The following is a 16,021-nucleotide window of genomic DNA, read 5'->3' as shown; positions in this document are numbered from 1 at the left end:
GGCTAGTTACGTAACAACGGAGTTGAGTTTGAACTCGCGTAATCTGAGACTCAAGGCAGAGGACATTCAGAAACCTGTATCTCACTCAAAACAGCATGGATGGATTTTTTTCCAAGTTTGTATGCGTGTGGGAGCATCAGAGACACAAAATAACACCCCAAAACCCAGAAAAAGTGAGTTTTTCATAATATGGGCACTTTAAAAGGAAAATAGGGCCTCTTTAATGCATTTACTAATGTCAACACATACAATATTGTGAAGTGTTACCCGTTATTTTTTAAATTTGAAGAGAAAACTTTTAGAAATTTTTACTGCAAATTTAACTAATTGCAACCAAATTACATAATTGTAAAAGCATTTTGTGCATGTTGCTGGCTGGGTCATTACTGTCAGACCTTTGGGATAATTTAAATACCTCTTGTGCACTTGTGACTTTTTTTCATTAATTGTGCACACCTGGTTTAAAGGAAAACACCACCGTTTTTTTATATTTTATTATGTTTTTACCTCAACTTTTTTTCAATGTGTGCACTTAATCTTTGTACAACGCGTCGTGAATGTGTTAGCATTTAGCCTAGCCACATTCATTCATTAGGATCCAAACAGGGATGAATTTGGAGGCCACCAAACACTTCCATGTTTTCCCTATTTAAAGACTGATACATGAGTAGTTACATGAGTAAGTATGGTGGTACAAAATAGAACGTGGCGATTTTTTTAAGCGGATAAAATGAAAACTATATTGTATAGCGGAAGAGCACTTAATTTGCAGCACTTCAACCTTGGCACGAGTAACATAATCACTCCTGACCAGTGTTGGGGAAAGAAACTTTTAAAAGTAATGCATTACAATATTAAGTTACTCCCCAAAAAGTAACTAATTGCGTTACTTAGTTACTTTTCATGGAAAGTAATACTTGCGTTACTTTTAAGGTACTTGTGCGTTACTTTTTCTTACTTGGCTGAGGCTTGATCTCTTTCAGGCCTTGCATGTGTTTTTTTATGACTGAGAAGTTCTGCATTTAGAAATTGCATATTTTCATCTCAAAAATCTCCAGCTCTGGCCTGCAATCTCCTTTTCCCGCTCAGGCGCGCATGCATAGAGTGCATAATTCTACGTGACTGCGTTCAGTTTAATTCAGTACATTATTGTTGTTTCAAATTTATTAAACTGAAAAGTAACTCGCATTACTTTTTTAAAAAAGTAACTCAAAAATTAATTTGTACATTTAGAAAGTAAAGCGTTACTTTACTCGTTACTTCAGAAAAGTAATATTATTACTTAATGCACATTACTTGTAATGCGTTACCCCAACACTGCTCCTGACTACTTCCCCTCTTGCTCAAACTTCCATAAATATTACTGCGCCCGAGGTCAAAGTGCTGCAAACTAAGTGCTCTTCTGCCATACAATATAGTTTTCATTTTTATCTGCTTAAAAATTGCCACGTTTTATTTTGTGTTACTTGTGTAACTACTCATGTAAAAGTCTTTAAATAGGGAAAACATGGAGGTGTTTGGTGGCTTCTGGGTTCATCCCTGTTTGGATCCTGGGGAATGAATGGGGCTAGGCTAAATGCTTACACAGTCACAAAGCGGTGTACAAAGATTAAGTGCACACATTGAAAAAAGATAGGTATGTATTAATTAATCTAAGTTGAGGTAAAAACATAGTAAAATATTGAAAAACTGTGGTGTTTTCCTTTAACTCTCTATTAACAACTAAAATTCTTTTCAATATCCTGAAAAACCTGAAGAACCTCTCTTAGAGTGGGTGCTTGTAATAAATTATGATGCATTTTCTCGCTGTTTCTCAGTGCTGGTGTGGGCCGAACAGGCTGCTTCATCGTAATTGATGCCATGCTGGAGCGTTTGAAGCAGGAGAAGACGATAGATGTGTACGGTCACGTGACATTGATGCGGTCTCAGAGAAACTACATGGTGCAGACAGAGGAGCAGTATGTCTTTATTTATGACGCGCTACTGGAAGCAGTTTCCTGCGGCAGTACTGAGGTTCCAGCGCGGAACCTTTATGCCTACATCCAGAAACTCTCACAGACAGAACCGCCAGAACACATCAGTGGAATGGAGCAGGAGTTTAAAGTGAGTTCATACAAGGAATGTGTAAAGGCCTTTATTAGATCAATTAATAGAAATATAATGTATATACACCGATCAGCCATAACATTATGACCACCTGCCTGATATTGTGTAAGTCCCCCTTTTGCCACCAATACAGCCCTGAGCCGTCGAGGCATGGACTCCAGACTTTTCTATCAGAACCAGCATTCACTTTTAAAGTAGCTAATCTGTTGGATCAGACCACACGGGCCAGCTTTCGGTTCCCACATGCATCATTGAGCCTTGGCTGCCCAGGACCCTGTCGCCGGTTCACAGCTGTCAAAGTTGCTCACATTTTTCCTGCTTGGCCATTTTTCAAGTGTTTGTCCTTAAAGTTGACATGCATCAGTGAAGGCTGGCCCGTGGCTGAAATTGCTGAAAAATTAAGTACTGGTTCTGATAGAAAGGTCTAGTGGAGTCCATGCCTTGACGGGTCAGGGCTGTTTTGGTGGCAAAAGGGGGACCTGACAGAACCCAAGTGCAGACAGCTCTCAACCAAAAAGACGTTTATTATATAACAAAAACACCCTCGAGAGGGTAAACAAGGCAAGAATACAAATGATTGCATATATGACGATGTCAAACGTGACACACAGTGATCCGACACAAGACATCAAACACAATGTGCCCTATTTTAATGATCTAAGCGCATTGTCTAAAGCGCACGGTCTAAACATGTGGCATGTCCTAACCTAATTTAACGATGGGAAAATTATTAATGCGCCAAGCGCACGGCCTAAAAGGGTTGTTCCTATTTTCCTAATGAGTAATGGGTGTGTTTTGGGCGTAACGTGCAATAAACCAATGAGAGTCTCAGCTCTCATCCACTTTAAAATCAAGTTGCGCTTGGCGCCATGCCTAATCCCTATTTAGAAAGCGGAATTTGTAAGCTGAAAACTTTTTTTTGGGGGGGGGGGTAAAATCTTTAAAAGCCGTTTTCTTCAGTCATGTAAGTAAAAATAGCACGCTTTTAATTGCTGTACATGTTTTGATATCCTACATAATCATTGTAATCTCATAAAATAATTAGCAAATGTGCAAGAAAAGGTTTGTACTCTAAAAATACAAACAAGAGATTCGAATTTACACACGTGCGGAGAGCCGTTTCAGCACTCGGACAGCACCATGGGTTTTTTAAAAGCATTACTTAAAAATGTTTCTCATCTCACCATATCCACAGGTACAGAGTCATCATATACAATAAATCCGTGTGATAGCATTTAAAAAAACATTTAAAAACAGAAGCATTTGTTTAAAGCAAAGCATTTATTTACTTACCAGGCTACAGGTGAAGCAGCGCCTTCTAACGTCTCATAATCTGTCCTCATTTATGTCCAAGAGACTCAATAATAATCTTTTACATTTTAATCCTTTAATTTTTTGTATTTAAAAGCATTTTTGTGCTTCTGTGCATCCAAGTGTGTGATAAGCAAACCTGCGTTTTCGTATCGTTTATAGGCGCATATTACTAACGCGCTCATTAAATAACAAAAACAATATTGCGCCATTGACTTTAGACTAGGTTTTAGTTGGTCAATGGCGTAGTCTATTTTAGTTGCCTCAAAATAGCAACACACCAACAATGCGCCTGAACACACTTTGTTTTCAGACCAGAATGCCCATGGGCGCAAAATTGGGCGCAATTTGCTATTTAATCAACGTGGCGCTAAACGTGAAAATGATCATTGCGCCGGGTTAAAACTAGCAAAAGACACTTGCGCCGCGCATTGCGCTGCATTGCGCAGGGTGGATGATAGAGCCCAAAAGCTTTAAATAGGGAAAAACTAAACTAGGGAACATGGACAAACAATTGAAGGGCGTAAACTAATAATGAATAATTAACGGGGACACAGGGGCGGGGCTAGACTGGGGACAGGAGAGCACAAGGCACACCAAAACACAAGCCACATGACTCCCCACACGAAAACAAGACAACAGTGAGGGCTGCCATGACCCTGTCACATAAAACAAAAGACATACAAACCTGACAGGATCATGACAGGGACCTTCACAATATAAGGCAGGTGGTCATAATGTTATGGCTGATCGGTGTATGTATAAATACATACATTTTATTTTATTTGTTTATTTTGCTGATATTAAGAATACAGATTTGACAAATTGTATACATATTACATAAATGTAAAAAAAAAACATTTATGGGTAAACAACACATTGAATGTTGTACCTTTTGGGTACAATATTATACCCTAAGGACCTATTGTGTACCTTTAAGGACCAATTTTGTACCAGGTGAATGTTAGAGTTACGTTTAAAAGTACACAATAAGTCCTAAAGGTAGAGAAATTTTTCCCCGAAAAGGTATAACATTATATTGTGTTATGTATACCTGTAAAGATACAAAATGAAAGCTTTTATTCTGACAGTGTATATAAAGACCACAAAATACTGAATGTTTTCTTAACCTTATGAAACTGAATTTTTTTTTCTTATTACGTTTTTCTTTTCTTTATCTCATTTTTTAGCGGTTAGCTAACGCCAAAGCACACAACTCTCGATTCGTCAGTGCCAGTCTCCCGTGCAATAAGTTCAAAAACCGATTGGTCAATATCATGCCATACGAGACCACACGTGTTCCTCTGCAGCCAATCAGAGGAGTCGAGGGTTCAGACTACGTCAATGGCAGTTTCATAGATGGCTACAGGTAAATATTTATCATTATAAAGCTGCCAACGTGTGACTATGACAAGGTGGTGATATACTTACATGCTGATGTTTTCCAAACTCTCTAGGCAACAGAGGGCGTATATTGCGACTCAGGGGCCGCTGGCTGAGACAGTTGAAGATTACTGGCGGATGCTTTGGGAACATAATTCAACTATAGTAGTTATGCTCACTAAGCTCAGAGAAATGGGAAGGGTTAGTTTACATAAACTTGTCTGCCTCAGATTATATTATAAACCAAAGTTACTCTATTAATGTGTTAACTCGTTTGTAATCCAGGAAAAATGTCATCAGTACTGGCCATCAGACAGATCAGCTCGCTACCAATACTTTGTTGTGGATCCCATGGCGGAGTACAATATGCCTCAGTATATACTCAGAGAGTTTAAAGTCACGGATGCAAGGGTAAGTCACACCAACACAAACGACAGATCTTTTTCTTTTATGGTTTTATTTGAGTTTGGGGTCAGTGAGAAAAACGGTTTGGCAAGATGAGAAATTCAAAAATCTTTTTAAAAAACTTGTTTTAAAAGCACGCATCAGTTTTATTTCAATGCACATAGTGTATTTATGTTAATTTTATACAATAAAAAATTACTTTTCACCAATTTTATGAAAGTTAAGACTGAATGGACCTGAAAATGTCAAATGGTGTAACCGCCAATTGCGCCAAAGAATGAGAAATATTTAAATATTTTATCTACCTTGATGGCATGTAAGCGTAATCATCATAAAAAACAAAAAAACCATTTTAAAATATCATTTTATTAGTTATTTCTAAATGTAAATTTTAATGCGTTTTTGTAATATTTGTCCTGACATATGCTGAAAACAGCTCTGTTTTCTAAATAATCTTTGACAAATGATGTAAAAATGTTGTGTAAAAAAAGTCATATTACACTAAACTAGATGATTATATTTTATTTCACATTTGTTTATGAATATATTTCTATTTTCATTTAAAAAAAAAAATTTATTTATACTATTTGACACAGACCGGTTACACCACATTGACATTTTTGCAATTATCCCCCAAATATGCTTTCAAAATGAAATAAAATCAGAAATTTTAGACTGATCCTCAAAAAAGAGAATTTATGCACACTGTAAAAGAATTCTGTAGAAATTACAGTATTACTGGGTATTACTGGCAACTAACTGCCAGTAACTTACTGTAGATTTTTACTGGCAGTATTTACTGACAACATTTTGTTCAAAGCTAAATGAACATTAAACATTTTCAGTATTTATCTTTTACAGTAAATTACTGGCAACCAGCTGCATAATTACAGCTAATTTTTTACAGTGCAACTGCAAAATTATTTTGAAATTTTAACCCTTTTACATTTAATTGAACCATACAGACACAAAATAATTAAGGTCACGTCATTGACCCATTGATATTTTAAAGAGCAATGTGGGGTTTTGAACTATGCTGTCTCACTTTTATTTATTTAATATTATTATTTACTTATTTATTTTATTTATTTATATATTTATTTTTATTTTCTCTGTGTATTGTAAACTCAAATTCCTTAACATGTTACCTCTTTGGATGTCTTGTCATGTTGTATGTTTGTTCAATATATAATAAAAAAGCAAGGTGGGGTTTTTAGCGGCATCTAGTGGTGAGACTGTGAATTGAAACTGACGGCTCACCCCTCCCTTTTGAAATGCATTTAACATAATTATTTATATAATCTTGTAGACAAGCAAGATTAAAAAATTAGCCTGGAAACAAGACAAAATGTAAATAATATTACCATATAAGTGGATCCATAGGGTAATATTATTTACATTTTTGTCTTGTTTCCAGGCTAATTTTTTAATCAAGCTCTAGTGGGGACCTCTTGTGTGGGTGGCGATAGGGTTGTGAAAATGTGAATTTGGTACAGATGCGTTATGTTGTATTGTGAAAAATCAATAAAATGTTAATCACAAAAAATAAAAAATGTTACCCTATACATTTTTCATGCAAATTACATTTTTATGTAGTGGTCTTCAATGTAACTGACCTTCCTCTATTTTAACTTCTTCTTTATTGGGCTCCATCCCAGTGCTGTTTTTGTTTAACTGGTTTAACCGGGCACTCCTTAGCCTCTCGTCTTCTATAAAAGCTCTAGGTTCACAATATGTATTAATAATTCATTAATAACGAAGTCCTCCAAGGCCATTTCTACAATCCATGATTGATCAGTCAAAACCAAATATTCCATAGAGCTCTGTAAAAGTACACTTAGCTTAACACACTCTCTCTCACGGCGTCTCTCTCTCTCTCTCTCTCTCTCTCTTTCAGGACGGACAATCTAGAACTGTCCGGCAATTTCAGTTCACGGATTGGCCAGAGCAGGGCGTGCCGAAATCTGGTGAAGGCTTCATCGATTTCATTGGTCAAGTGCACAAAACAAAAGAACAGTTTGGTCAGGATGGGCCAATCACAGTACACTGCAGGTATGGCAAATATATTGTCTTTAGTATCAAATACACTTCTTGGCCAGACTGCTAATCAAAACGAATAACGTAAATGCGGTCTGTTACGGCTTAAAGCAGGCAAGACACAAAGTAGTTTTTGTCTTAATATTAAATCTGTGCATTAGGCCCTGCATTGTAAATTTAGCTAAATAGACCTGCCACTGTTGAATATTTCATTGACAAGAAAAAAAGATTAACTGCAATCTAATAAACCCTCTGCAGTCCACGAACACAAAGTCAGGCCCACAGTAAATAGTATCTCATTTACAGCTCATATAATAATAACATGGTCATTCGTACAACATCAAATCAGTAGTAATACATTTTATTTAATAATAATGCACTGAAACTAGAAAATGCCTGAACTATATGTGGTTTTATATGTTATTTTACCAACCCTATACATGTGATGTAAGGTATGTGCTGTAACATTTTCTTTAATATGTGTGTGTAGTGCTGGAGTTGGAAGGACAGGTGTATTTATCACTCTGAGCATCGTATTAGAAAGGATGCGTTACGAGGGAGTGGTTGATATCTTCCAAACTGTCAAAATGTTGCGTACTCAACGACCAGCCATGGTGCAGACAGAGGTAAGCATGCACACTTCACAGTCCAGATCAGATCTTAAAGGTATAGTTCACCCAAAAAAAATTAATTCTGTCATTTACTTACCTTTAAATTGTTACAGACCTAAATAAATTACTTTCAAGATATTTTGAGCAATGTTTATAACCAACTCGTTTCTGAGCACCATTGACTTCCATAGTATTTGTTTTTCCTACTATGGAAGTCATTGGTGCTACACTTTTGATTTTTGGGTGAATTATCCCTTTAACTCCTTTTAAAAAAGTTGCCAGACAATGCCAGTATCTTTTATCATTTTTATTTTTTTTTAAGTTTAATGCCTTCCAGAAAATTTTCTTCTTTAAATATATAAACATACAATATATCAAATGAAAGAACAGACCCCCTGCTTTAAAACTAAAGAAAAACCCTTTTTCATCCTATATTCATTTGTTCTCTTTTATCACATCTCAAAATATAAGTGGGTTTCTTCGAAAATACAAAATTTTGAACAAAAAGCTGAGATAATTGATAAATGAAGTTCAAAACAAACTATCGGATAGTGATGGTCGCTTTTGAAGCACTGCTTCTTGAGGCTTCGAAACTTTTACGAATTTTCTGTTTTCAAATCATTGGTTTGGAGCGTGTGTCACATGATTTTAGCAAACGAGGCTTCAGTATGTGATAACTGTTTCGAAACCTTTTGAAAATCTGATGATTCACCACTAGGGGGAGTTGTGAAAAAGTGTCAAATGTTTGGACCGAACTGCTTTTGCATTATTTTGACCAGCAGATGTCGCCAGCGTGTGTGGTGTTTCGAACGCTTCGAAAAACTGAATCAATAGACCTTTTGCGAGTCGACGTCACAGTTACGTCACGCGTGCATGTGGTGGCAGAAAAGCAGTGGAAATGAATGAGACACGAGTGAAACGAACAATATAACTCACTAGAAAATGTCTTGTTGTGCTGTTGAGTGTCAGAATAGAAATGCCAAAATAGATGACCTTCATTTTTATAGTATACCGTCGTCGAAGACACCATTTGAAGATAAACGTAGGTGTTTATGGTTGCAATAAGCCCTCAACCGGACAGATTGGAGTGATGAAATCATTTGGAAATCTTTTAATAATTACAATAGAAAATAATTAGAGAAGATATTCAGAGTTCTGTCAAAGTCTGTTCCCTCTATGTGTCTCTTATAGCGTTTTCATCACGTTACGTTTATAATTTATTTAGAAAGATTAAAGATTTGAATGAGTTCATAATATCAATAATATTATCATTTATTAAAGTTTTCATATTTTTTTTCGTTTTCTATTACTTCTTTTTATCTTAGCCTATGTCTTCTTCCTGTTTGTTCTAAATTATGGTGTTTACTAATAAATATAAACATAGCACACACACACACACACACACACACACACGATGTAAAGTGTTAATAATATATAAACAAGCCAATACAAATTAATTTGTGTGTAAACATAATAGTTTTAGAACAAACATGTAGGCTATAAATATAAGGAAGAAATTGAAAACAGGAAAATTATGAAATATTTAATAAATTATATTATAAAGAATACATGATAGTATTGCTCTTATAAGTACTTCAGCGATTCATACTGTAAAATAATTGATTTACCAATAAAGAACAATACATATACATTACATACATGCACACATATCAGTAGCCAAGCCATTTAAACTTTTAACTTATTTAAAAAATAAACGTTATAAGAAACATAGAAATATAGGAGAAACAGATTTCTACAGAACACCGAATCCATAAAAATCACAGTTTAACGCTAAAACACTTCACACCCCTATTGCAGAGCTGTCACTTTCTGCCACCAGTTGGGCTCCGCCCACAAAAAACGTCATATCTGTTTGCAAACAGGCAAAAGGTCTATTGAACCAATTGCTTCAAAAAGCTTCGTTTCACCCATCACTACTATTGGATACTTGTATGCTATAGTGTTTTATAGGTTGGGTAAGAGCGCCACCTAGGGCATAATAGCGGAAATATGGATTGCCATATAAACTCTTCTTTGGCAGGAAAACGTTTTCTCGTTTCTCATTGAAAAGATAACTTGTCATTGGCGGGGAAAGAGTTAAGCACACATAATCACTCACATTTACTCATTTGGCTTTTATCCAAAGTGACATACAGTGCAATACAAGCTATGCAGGGTTTTTTATCAGTGCACATGTTCCTTTGGGTTTGAACTCATGACCTTTTGTGCTGCTAACGCAATGCTTTACCACTAAGCTATACAGGAAAATGTCGAAATTGATTCAATTCAGAAAGCCATGTTCACGCTTGCAAGTGACTTTACTTCATTTTGCTTCTTCTCGCTGTAGTAGTAGATCACTAGGAGGTTACTTAACACTGGTTGCCCTAGAAACTTTTATGAGCATCATGACTGCTGCTAAGATGCTCACATTGAACCGGTAGTTTGCAACTAAAAATAAGCATTCTGGAAATGCCAGCTCTTAAATGTCACCAGCTCTCATTGAACATAAATGAGATTGGGTAGCTTTGATGCTATGAGTCACTGCTGGTGTGTGAACAGAGCTTAAAATCTACTCTCTGCCCATACTCATTCATAATTCTCTTTAGCTAGTACAAAAGTAAACACACTGAAAGTCACAATGAAATCAAAATGAATTTTTGCAATATTGTATTTTTTACAACTGACTTATCTTTGAGCTTCATTATTTAAAAAATCATTTGCCATTATAATCTTTAATCAAAAACACAAATCTCCTCCCCTTTTTGAAATGATCTCTCTTTACGAAAAATAGCAAGTGGGCGGGGCCCAGTAAAAGATCGCAGCAATTAGCAAATAGCAACATGAGCCAACTTCTTATGATCTGTGTATGTTTTGATCATCGTTTCAAATCTGATCTCTAGCAAAATTCCTTTACAAAAAATTTGTATTTTTAAAGAAAAATACCCATATTTACGAGTTCATAAGCAGAGAAAAAAATATAGATAGGATCAATTTTTTTTCCAGTTGTTTGGCTGTTTGTTTATTTATTTTTTGTGTTAGGGATGCACCGAATCCAGATTTTTTGGAATCCGAAACCGAATACCGAATCCTATTTGCATCCTTATTCCATTAACACAGTAAAACACATTAATGAAGTAAACAATGTCCACAGCAGTGTATTTTTCATTTTATTTAATTTTAACTGTAAAAAAAAGGATAGGGAACATTATGCCAGGATGACAAGTGGGAAAAATTATTTTGACAATTACCATAAGCCTATGCATAATGAAAACGATGCAGTGCCACACGCTCGCGTCCGCGAAATGTGAACCGCCCCTAAGGCTCACCGAAAGAAAAAGCTTATCTCCACGTCAGCACCTGATGTGGGTAATCAACGGGCGCGTGACGTCGACCAGCGTAGTCCAAGCCTAGGGTTCGGTTCGGTGGAAAAAAAATCTAGGATTCGGCCGAACCCGAACCCCGTCAAAAAGCCCAGTATTCGGCCGAATCCGAATCCTGGATTTGGTGCATCCCTAGTTTGTATGAAAGCAGCGGGTCTGTTCTTTCACCCGATATATTTGTATGTTTATATCTTTTCAAAGAAAATTTTCCTGGAAGGCATTTTGTAAAATTTTTGTGAAAATCACAAATGTTGCTGGCGAGCAACTTTTCAAACAATGGCTGCCGGGCAATGAGTTTATGTGCAAACACCAATGAACTGTATATGCCATGTACACTCACCTAAAGGATTATTAGGAACACCTGTTCAATTTCTCATTACTGCAATTATCTAATCGACCAATCACATGGCAGTTGCTTCAATGCATTTGGGGCTGTGGTCCTGGTCAAACTCCTGAACTCCAAACTGAATGTCAGAAAGGGTAAGAAAGCTGATTTGAGTAATTTTGAGCGTGGCATGGTTTTCACGCACAACCATTTCTAGGGTTTACAAAGTCCTGTGGGCGAAAATGCCTTGTTGATGCTAGAGGTCAGAGGAGAATGGGCCGACTGATTCAAGCTGATAGAAGAGCAACTTTGACTGAAATAACCACTAGTTCCAACCGAGGTATGCATCAAAGCATTTGTGAAGCCACAACACGCACAACCTTGAGGCGGAGTGGCTACAACAGCAGATGACCCCACCGGGTACCACTCATCTCCACTACAAAATGGAAAAAGAGGCTACAATTTGCACGAGCTCACCAAAATTGGACAGTTGAAGACTGGAAAAATGTTGCCTGTTCTGATAAGTCTCGATTTCTGTTAAGACATTCAGATGGTATAGTCAGAATTTGGCGTAAACAGAATGAGAACATGGATCCATCATGACTTGTTACCACTGTGCAGGCTGGTGGTGTAATGGTGTGGGGGATGTTTTCTTGGCTTACTTTAGGCCCCTCAGTGTCAATTGGGCATCGTTTAAATGCCACGGCCTACCTGAGCATTGTTTCTGACCATGTCCATCCCTTTATGACCACCATGTACCCATCATCTTATGGCTACTTCCAGCAAGATAATGTACCATGTCACAAAGCTCGAATCATTTCAAATTGGTTTCTTGAACATGACAATGAGTTCACTGTACTAAAATGGCCCCCACAGTCACCAGATCTCAACCCAATCGAGCATCTTTGGGATCCATCTTTGTGGAACAGGAGCTTCGTGCCCTGGATGTGCATCCCACAAATCTCTATCAACTGCAAGATGCTGTTCTATCAATATGGGCCAATATTTCTAAAGAATGCTTTCAGCACCTTGTTGAATCAATGCCACATAGAATTAACGCAGTTCTGAAGGCAAAAGGGAGTCAAACACAGTATTAGTATGGTGTTCCTAATAATCCTTTAGGTGAGTGTGTATATTGATATTTATATTTGTTTAGCAGAACAATAATGGCTTATGCAATTGTTGTGCAATTAGTCTGGGCTACCTATTTTCTGACCAATCACAGAAGGAGGCTGTGTTTAGGAAACCTATTGATTTCGCAAATTGACAGAAATTACAGTCGGTCCACATCGCTAAGATGCACTACATGTATATGATCAACACACTGAGATTCTTCATGCTTTACATTCCGATGCAAATAATCTTATCGATTGTGTGTGCATTTCACAGGAGCAGTATCAGTTCTGCTATCGAGCAGCGCTGGAGTACCTGGGTAGTTTTGATCACTATGCAACATAAAACCGTCTCTTGGACCAAGGCCACATCCTCACCCACTGGGACCTGCGTCTGATCAATCTGACAGCCTCTTTCTGTTGCCCACAGCCCATAAGTCTGAATGATTTCTCCAGACAGCACACGATTTAAAAGCCAGACAGGGAGGGCAGATTTGTCGTAACAAATTGTAGCTTGACTCATATGGTTAAAAGTTGCCAAGACACATTTGGAATGGAGTGAAGGTCCTCAGGCATTAGAGCTAATCGGTCAACAGATCCAATTACATTGAATGAATCTGACCATGTGCTGTCTGGATAGATTCAGCGGACCAATAAGAGAGAGCACAGGAGGAGACAACATTCAGTTTGATTGTAATTGTTAATTGTCATAATTTGTTTAACAGCAAATCCCTCCAAAAACACAGATTAAGTCATGTTTATGGAGGGATGCAGACCAGGTTTACAGGTTGTATAGTGGACCCACTATTATCCTACCGGATAAAATTGATCACCCTAAACATTGGTGCTTATGCCAGTATCATGTTTGTTTATCTGTAGCACGCACACATGCATACAAATACATATCTTTCACAGATTTAAGGAAAGGAAAAATAGCATAAACTGAGATTTGTCTCAAAACTGTGCAATATTGAAAGTGACTGCACCTTCGAGTTTTAAACCACTAAAGTATGAAAAATATTCACACTGTAATTATATTGTCTCACTTAAAATTCCTATATGATATACAGTATTAGAATATAATATATTATATAATATAATATAATTTATGAACTGTCAATTGTGATATGTACATTATGTGAGTGAGGTACCTGTCAGTGCACATATGTTACGTACTGATTGCAGTAAAGTTAAAAAAAAAGATTTTTCACTACATTCTTACCAAAACAATAATTATTTAGATGCTTTCAGTTTCAGGTTTGACGGTTCAAATCATTTCTAAGAATGGGGTGACATATACAATAACACAAAGGATCATTTGACACTGGTAGTGCCTTATCATACTGTAGTCACATGTACATGGGTCGCTATTAAATTGATGTGTTTCCCATCTATGGATACAAACCTGATTTTATGTTAAAAAAAATAACATAGTAAAACTTATAGTATATACAAAATATAAAAATGATGATATATCGCATCTGCTAAATTTAATATAATTAATATATTTTACACCAACACCAATTTTAGGAAAAACTGAAGTTTTGGTCATACTGTGCCCAGTCAAAATTACTAAAAAAATCATATTGGTGAAATCCATTTTTGAAAGTTCATTGTATCTATAATGGGCCAAGACAACTGCGTAATGCGTATTAGCACTATTACGTATATTGTTGTTAAAATTATCATTGTTATAAATTATTTGTGCAAAGTTTAATTCTGTAATGCTGCAGGAAACTGTTAATGTGTGCAATCTATATTTCCAGGGAGAGTACAACATTTTAATATATCTCCCATTGTTAATGCTATTTGGGCATTTTTACACACAGTATATTTGCTAGTATCGATAATGTTAGTAGTAACGTCCTACAAAAGACAGTATGATTCAGATTCGCTGTCAACTTGCGGGGTATTTCATAAAGATTGTTTCCAGACTACAAAAAAATTAGATTTGGAACTTGATAAATAACGCCGTTGGCCATTTTTACTGCAGTTTGGCAATAACCAATGATGCCCCTAACTTGGTAAAGTGTCAATGCATGACAAATAAAATCTGTAACCTTGGCAACAAATTCACGTACATTTATAATTGCCTGGAGTGTTTTTATCAATACCATTGACTATGACCGTTTGTTTATGGGTTTGAAAATGACTCCACACTTGTTCTATGCACTAACCCTTACTATTTCTTCAACACAAATTGTATTGAATGAGGTGAACTTCACAGTGTTGCTCACAGTGTGTGCATGTTTAGAGGAAAAAACATTTTGGTTACAAAGCTCAAATAGAAAATATGCACAATGTTGTTATTAAATACTGAATAGAATACAGGGTGGTATGATATAAGGACTTCCTTCTAGTCCAGTGGTTATCGTCATTCATAAAGGACGTCTGGTCAGTGCAAATTTCAACTCGGTTTAATGTTTATTTCATTTCAATGTTTTACTTTCTTTCAAGCATTGTTTTATGCATAGTCCAGTTTATAAACCAGGATTTTAAATCATCCACTGTCTACCTTCTCTGTAATAGACTTTGAAAGCATATTACCAAGTTTCAGGGTTTTTCAACTTTTGTTAAATCTTACTAGGCTTTTTTGAAAGATCGCAATTAGAATTTGTTTAGTGAAACCCTCATTGCAGAACTCAATGTTAATGTGTAAGAAAAAAAGTCATTTTTTTGGTGCATGATAGCCCCTGTTTGTACAATGCAAAGGCGCACATCTGATTTAGATGAATTATGACAACCGACATTGTTTTGTGTGAAAATAAACTAGCACAATCTATATCATGTAATCTGACCAAATATGCATTGTATCACAATTTTCGTACTGTTAAATGTTGATGTGAGAGGTTTTACAATTTCACCCGTCAATTAATGTGAAACACAAAAGGGAAATCTTTTACCTCTGATTTTGTAGTAAATGTAAATATTTCAGAGGATGTTTTCTTTTTTTAATTTTCCTACTTTATGTTGTGAGGACAGATGTGTGAGAATACAGTTGTATTCATGGAAAAGTTTTATTTGTTACAAATAAAATGGTAAGAATTATGAACTTCCCATTCCTATTGTTCACTTTATTTTTTTAAGTGTATACACTGTAAAAAAAATCCATAGAAATTTCAATGTTATTGCAGCTGGGTTGCCGGTAATTTACCGTAGATTTAAATGTATGTTATTTACTGGCAAGAGTTTGTTCAAAGTTAAATACATTTTAAATATTAACAAGTCTTTATCTTTCCAGAATAAAACTATACAATAACAGCCTCATGCAAAGCATTCTGGGAATCAGAAATCATCATCAACCTTTTTCTGTTTTATGCTTCAGATTTTGTTTCCCAGAATGTTTTGCTT

At 36.1% G+C, this 16,021-nt stretch overlaps 1 protein-coding gene across 1 annotated transcript in view; it reads left to right on the top strand.

Moving 5' to 3' along the window:
- ptprdb (protein tyrosine phosphatase receptor type Db) overlaps positions 1 to 15,729 on the top strand; it is a 131,194-nt gene extending 115,465 nt beyond the window's left edge. Inside the window, exons 33-39 of the mRNA XM_055205561.2 lie at positions 1,818 to 2,103; positions 4,608 to 4,786; positions 4,875 to 5,001; positions 5,086 to 5,211; positions 7,103 to 7,257; positions 7,733 to 7,868; positions 12,948 to 15,729. Of these exons, the coding sequence (XP_055061536.2) occupies positions 1,818 to 2,103; positions 4,608 to 4,786; positions 4,875 to 5,001; positions 5,086 to 5,211; positions 7,103 to 7,257; positions 7,733 to 7,868; positions 12,948 to 13,016 (1,078 nt within the window). The 3' untranslated portion in view covers positions 13,017 to 15,729. The remainder of the gene's footprint in view (positions 1 to 1,817; positions 2,104 to 4,607; positions 4,787 to 4,874; positions 5,002 to 5,085; positions 5,212 to 7,102; positions 7,258 to 7,732; positions 7,869 to 12,947) is intronic.
- Positions 15,730 to 16,021: the final 292 nt, after the last annotated feature.

This window comes from Misgurnus anguillicaudatus, chromosome 3 (genome assembly GCF_027580225.2).
Source record: "Misgurnus anguillicaudatus chromosome 3, ASM2758022v2, whole genome shotgun sequence".
NCBI classification, from domain to species: domain Eukaryota; kingdom Metazoa; phylum Chordata; class Actinopteri; order Cypriniformes; family Cobitidae; genus Misgurnus; species Misgurnus anguillicaudatus.
This window is presented reverse-complemented; position numbering and strand designations above follow the sequence as displayed.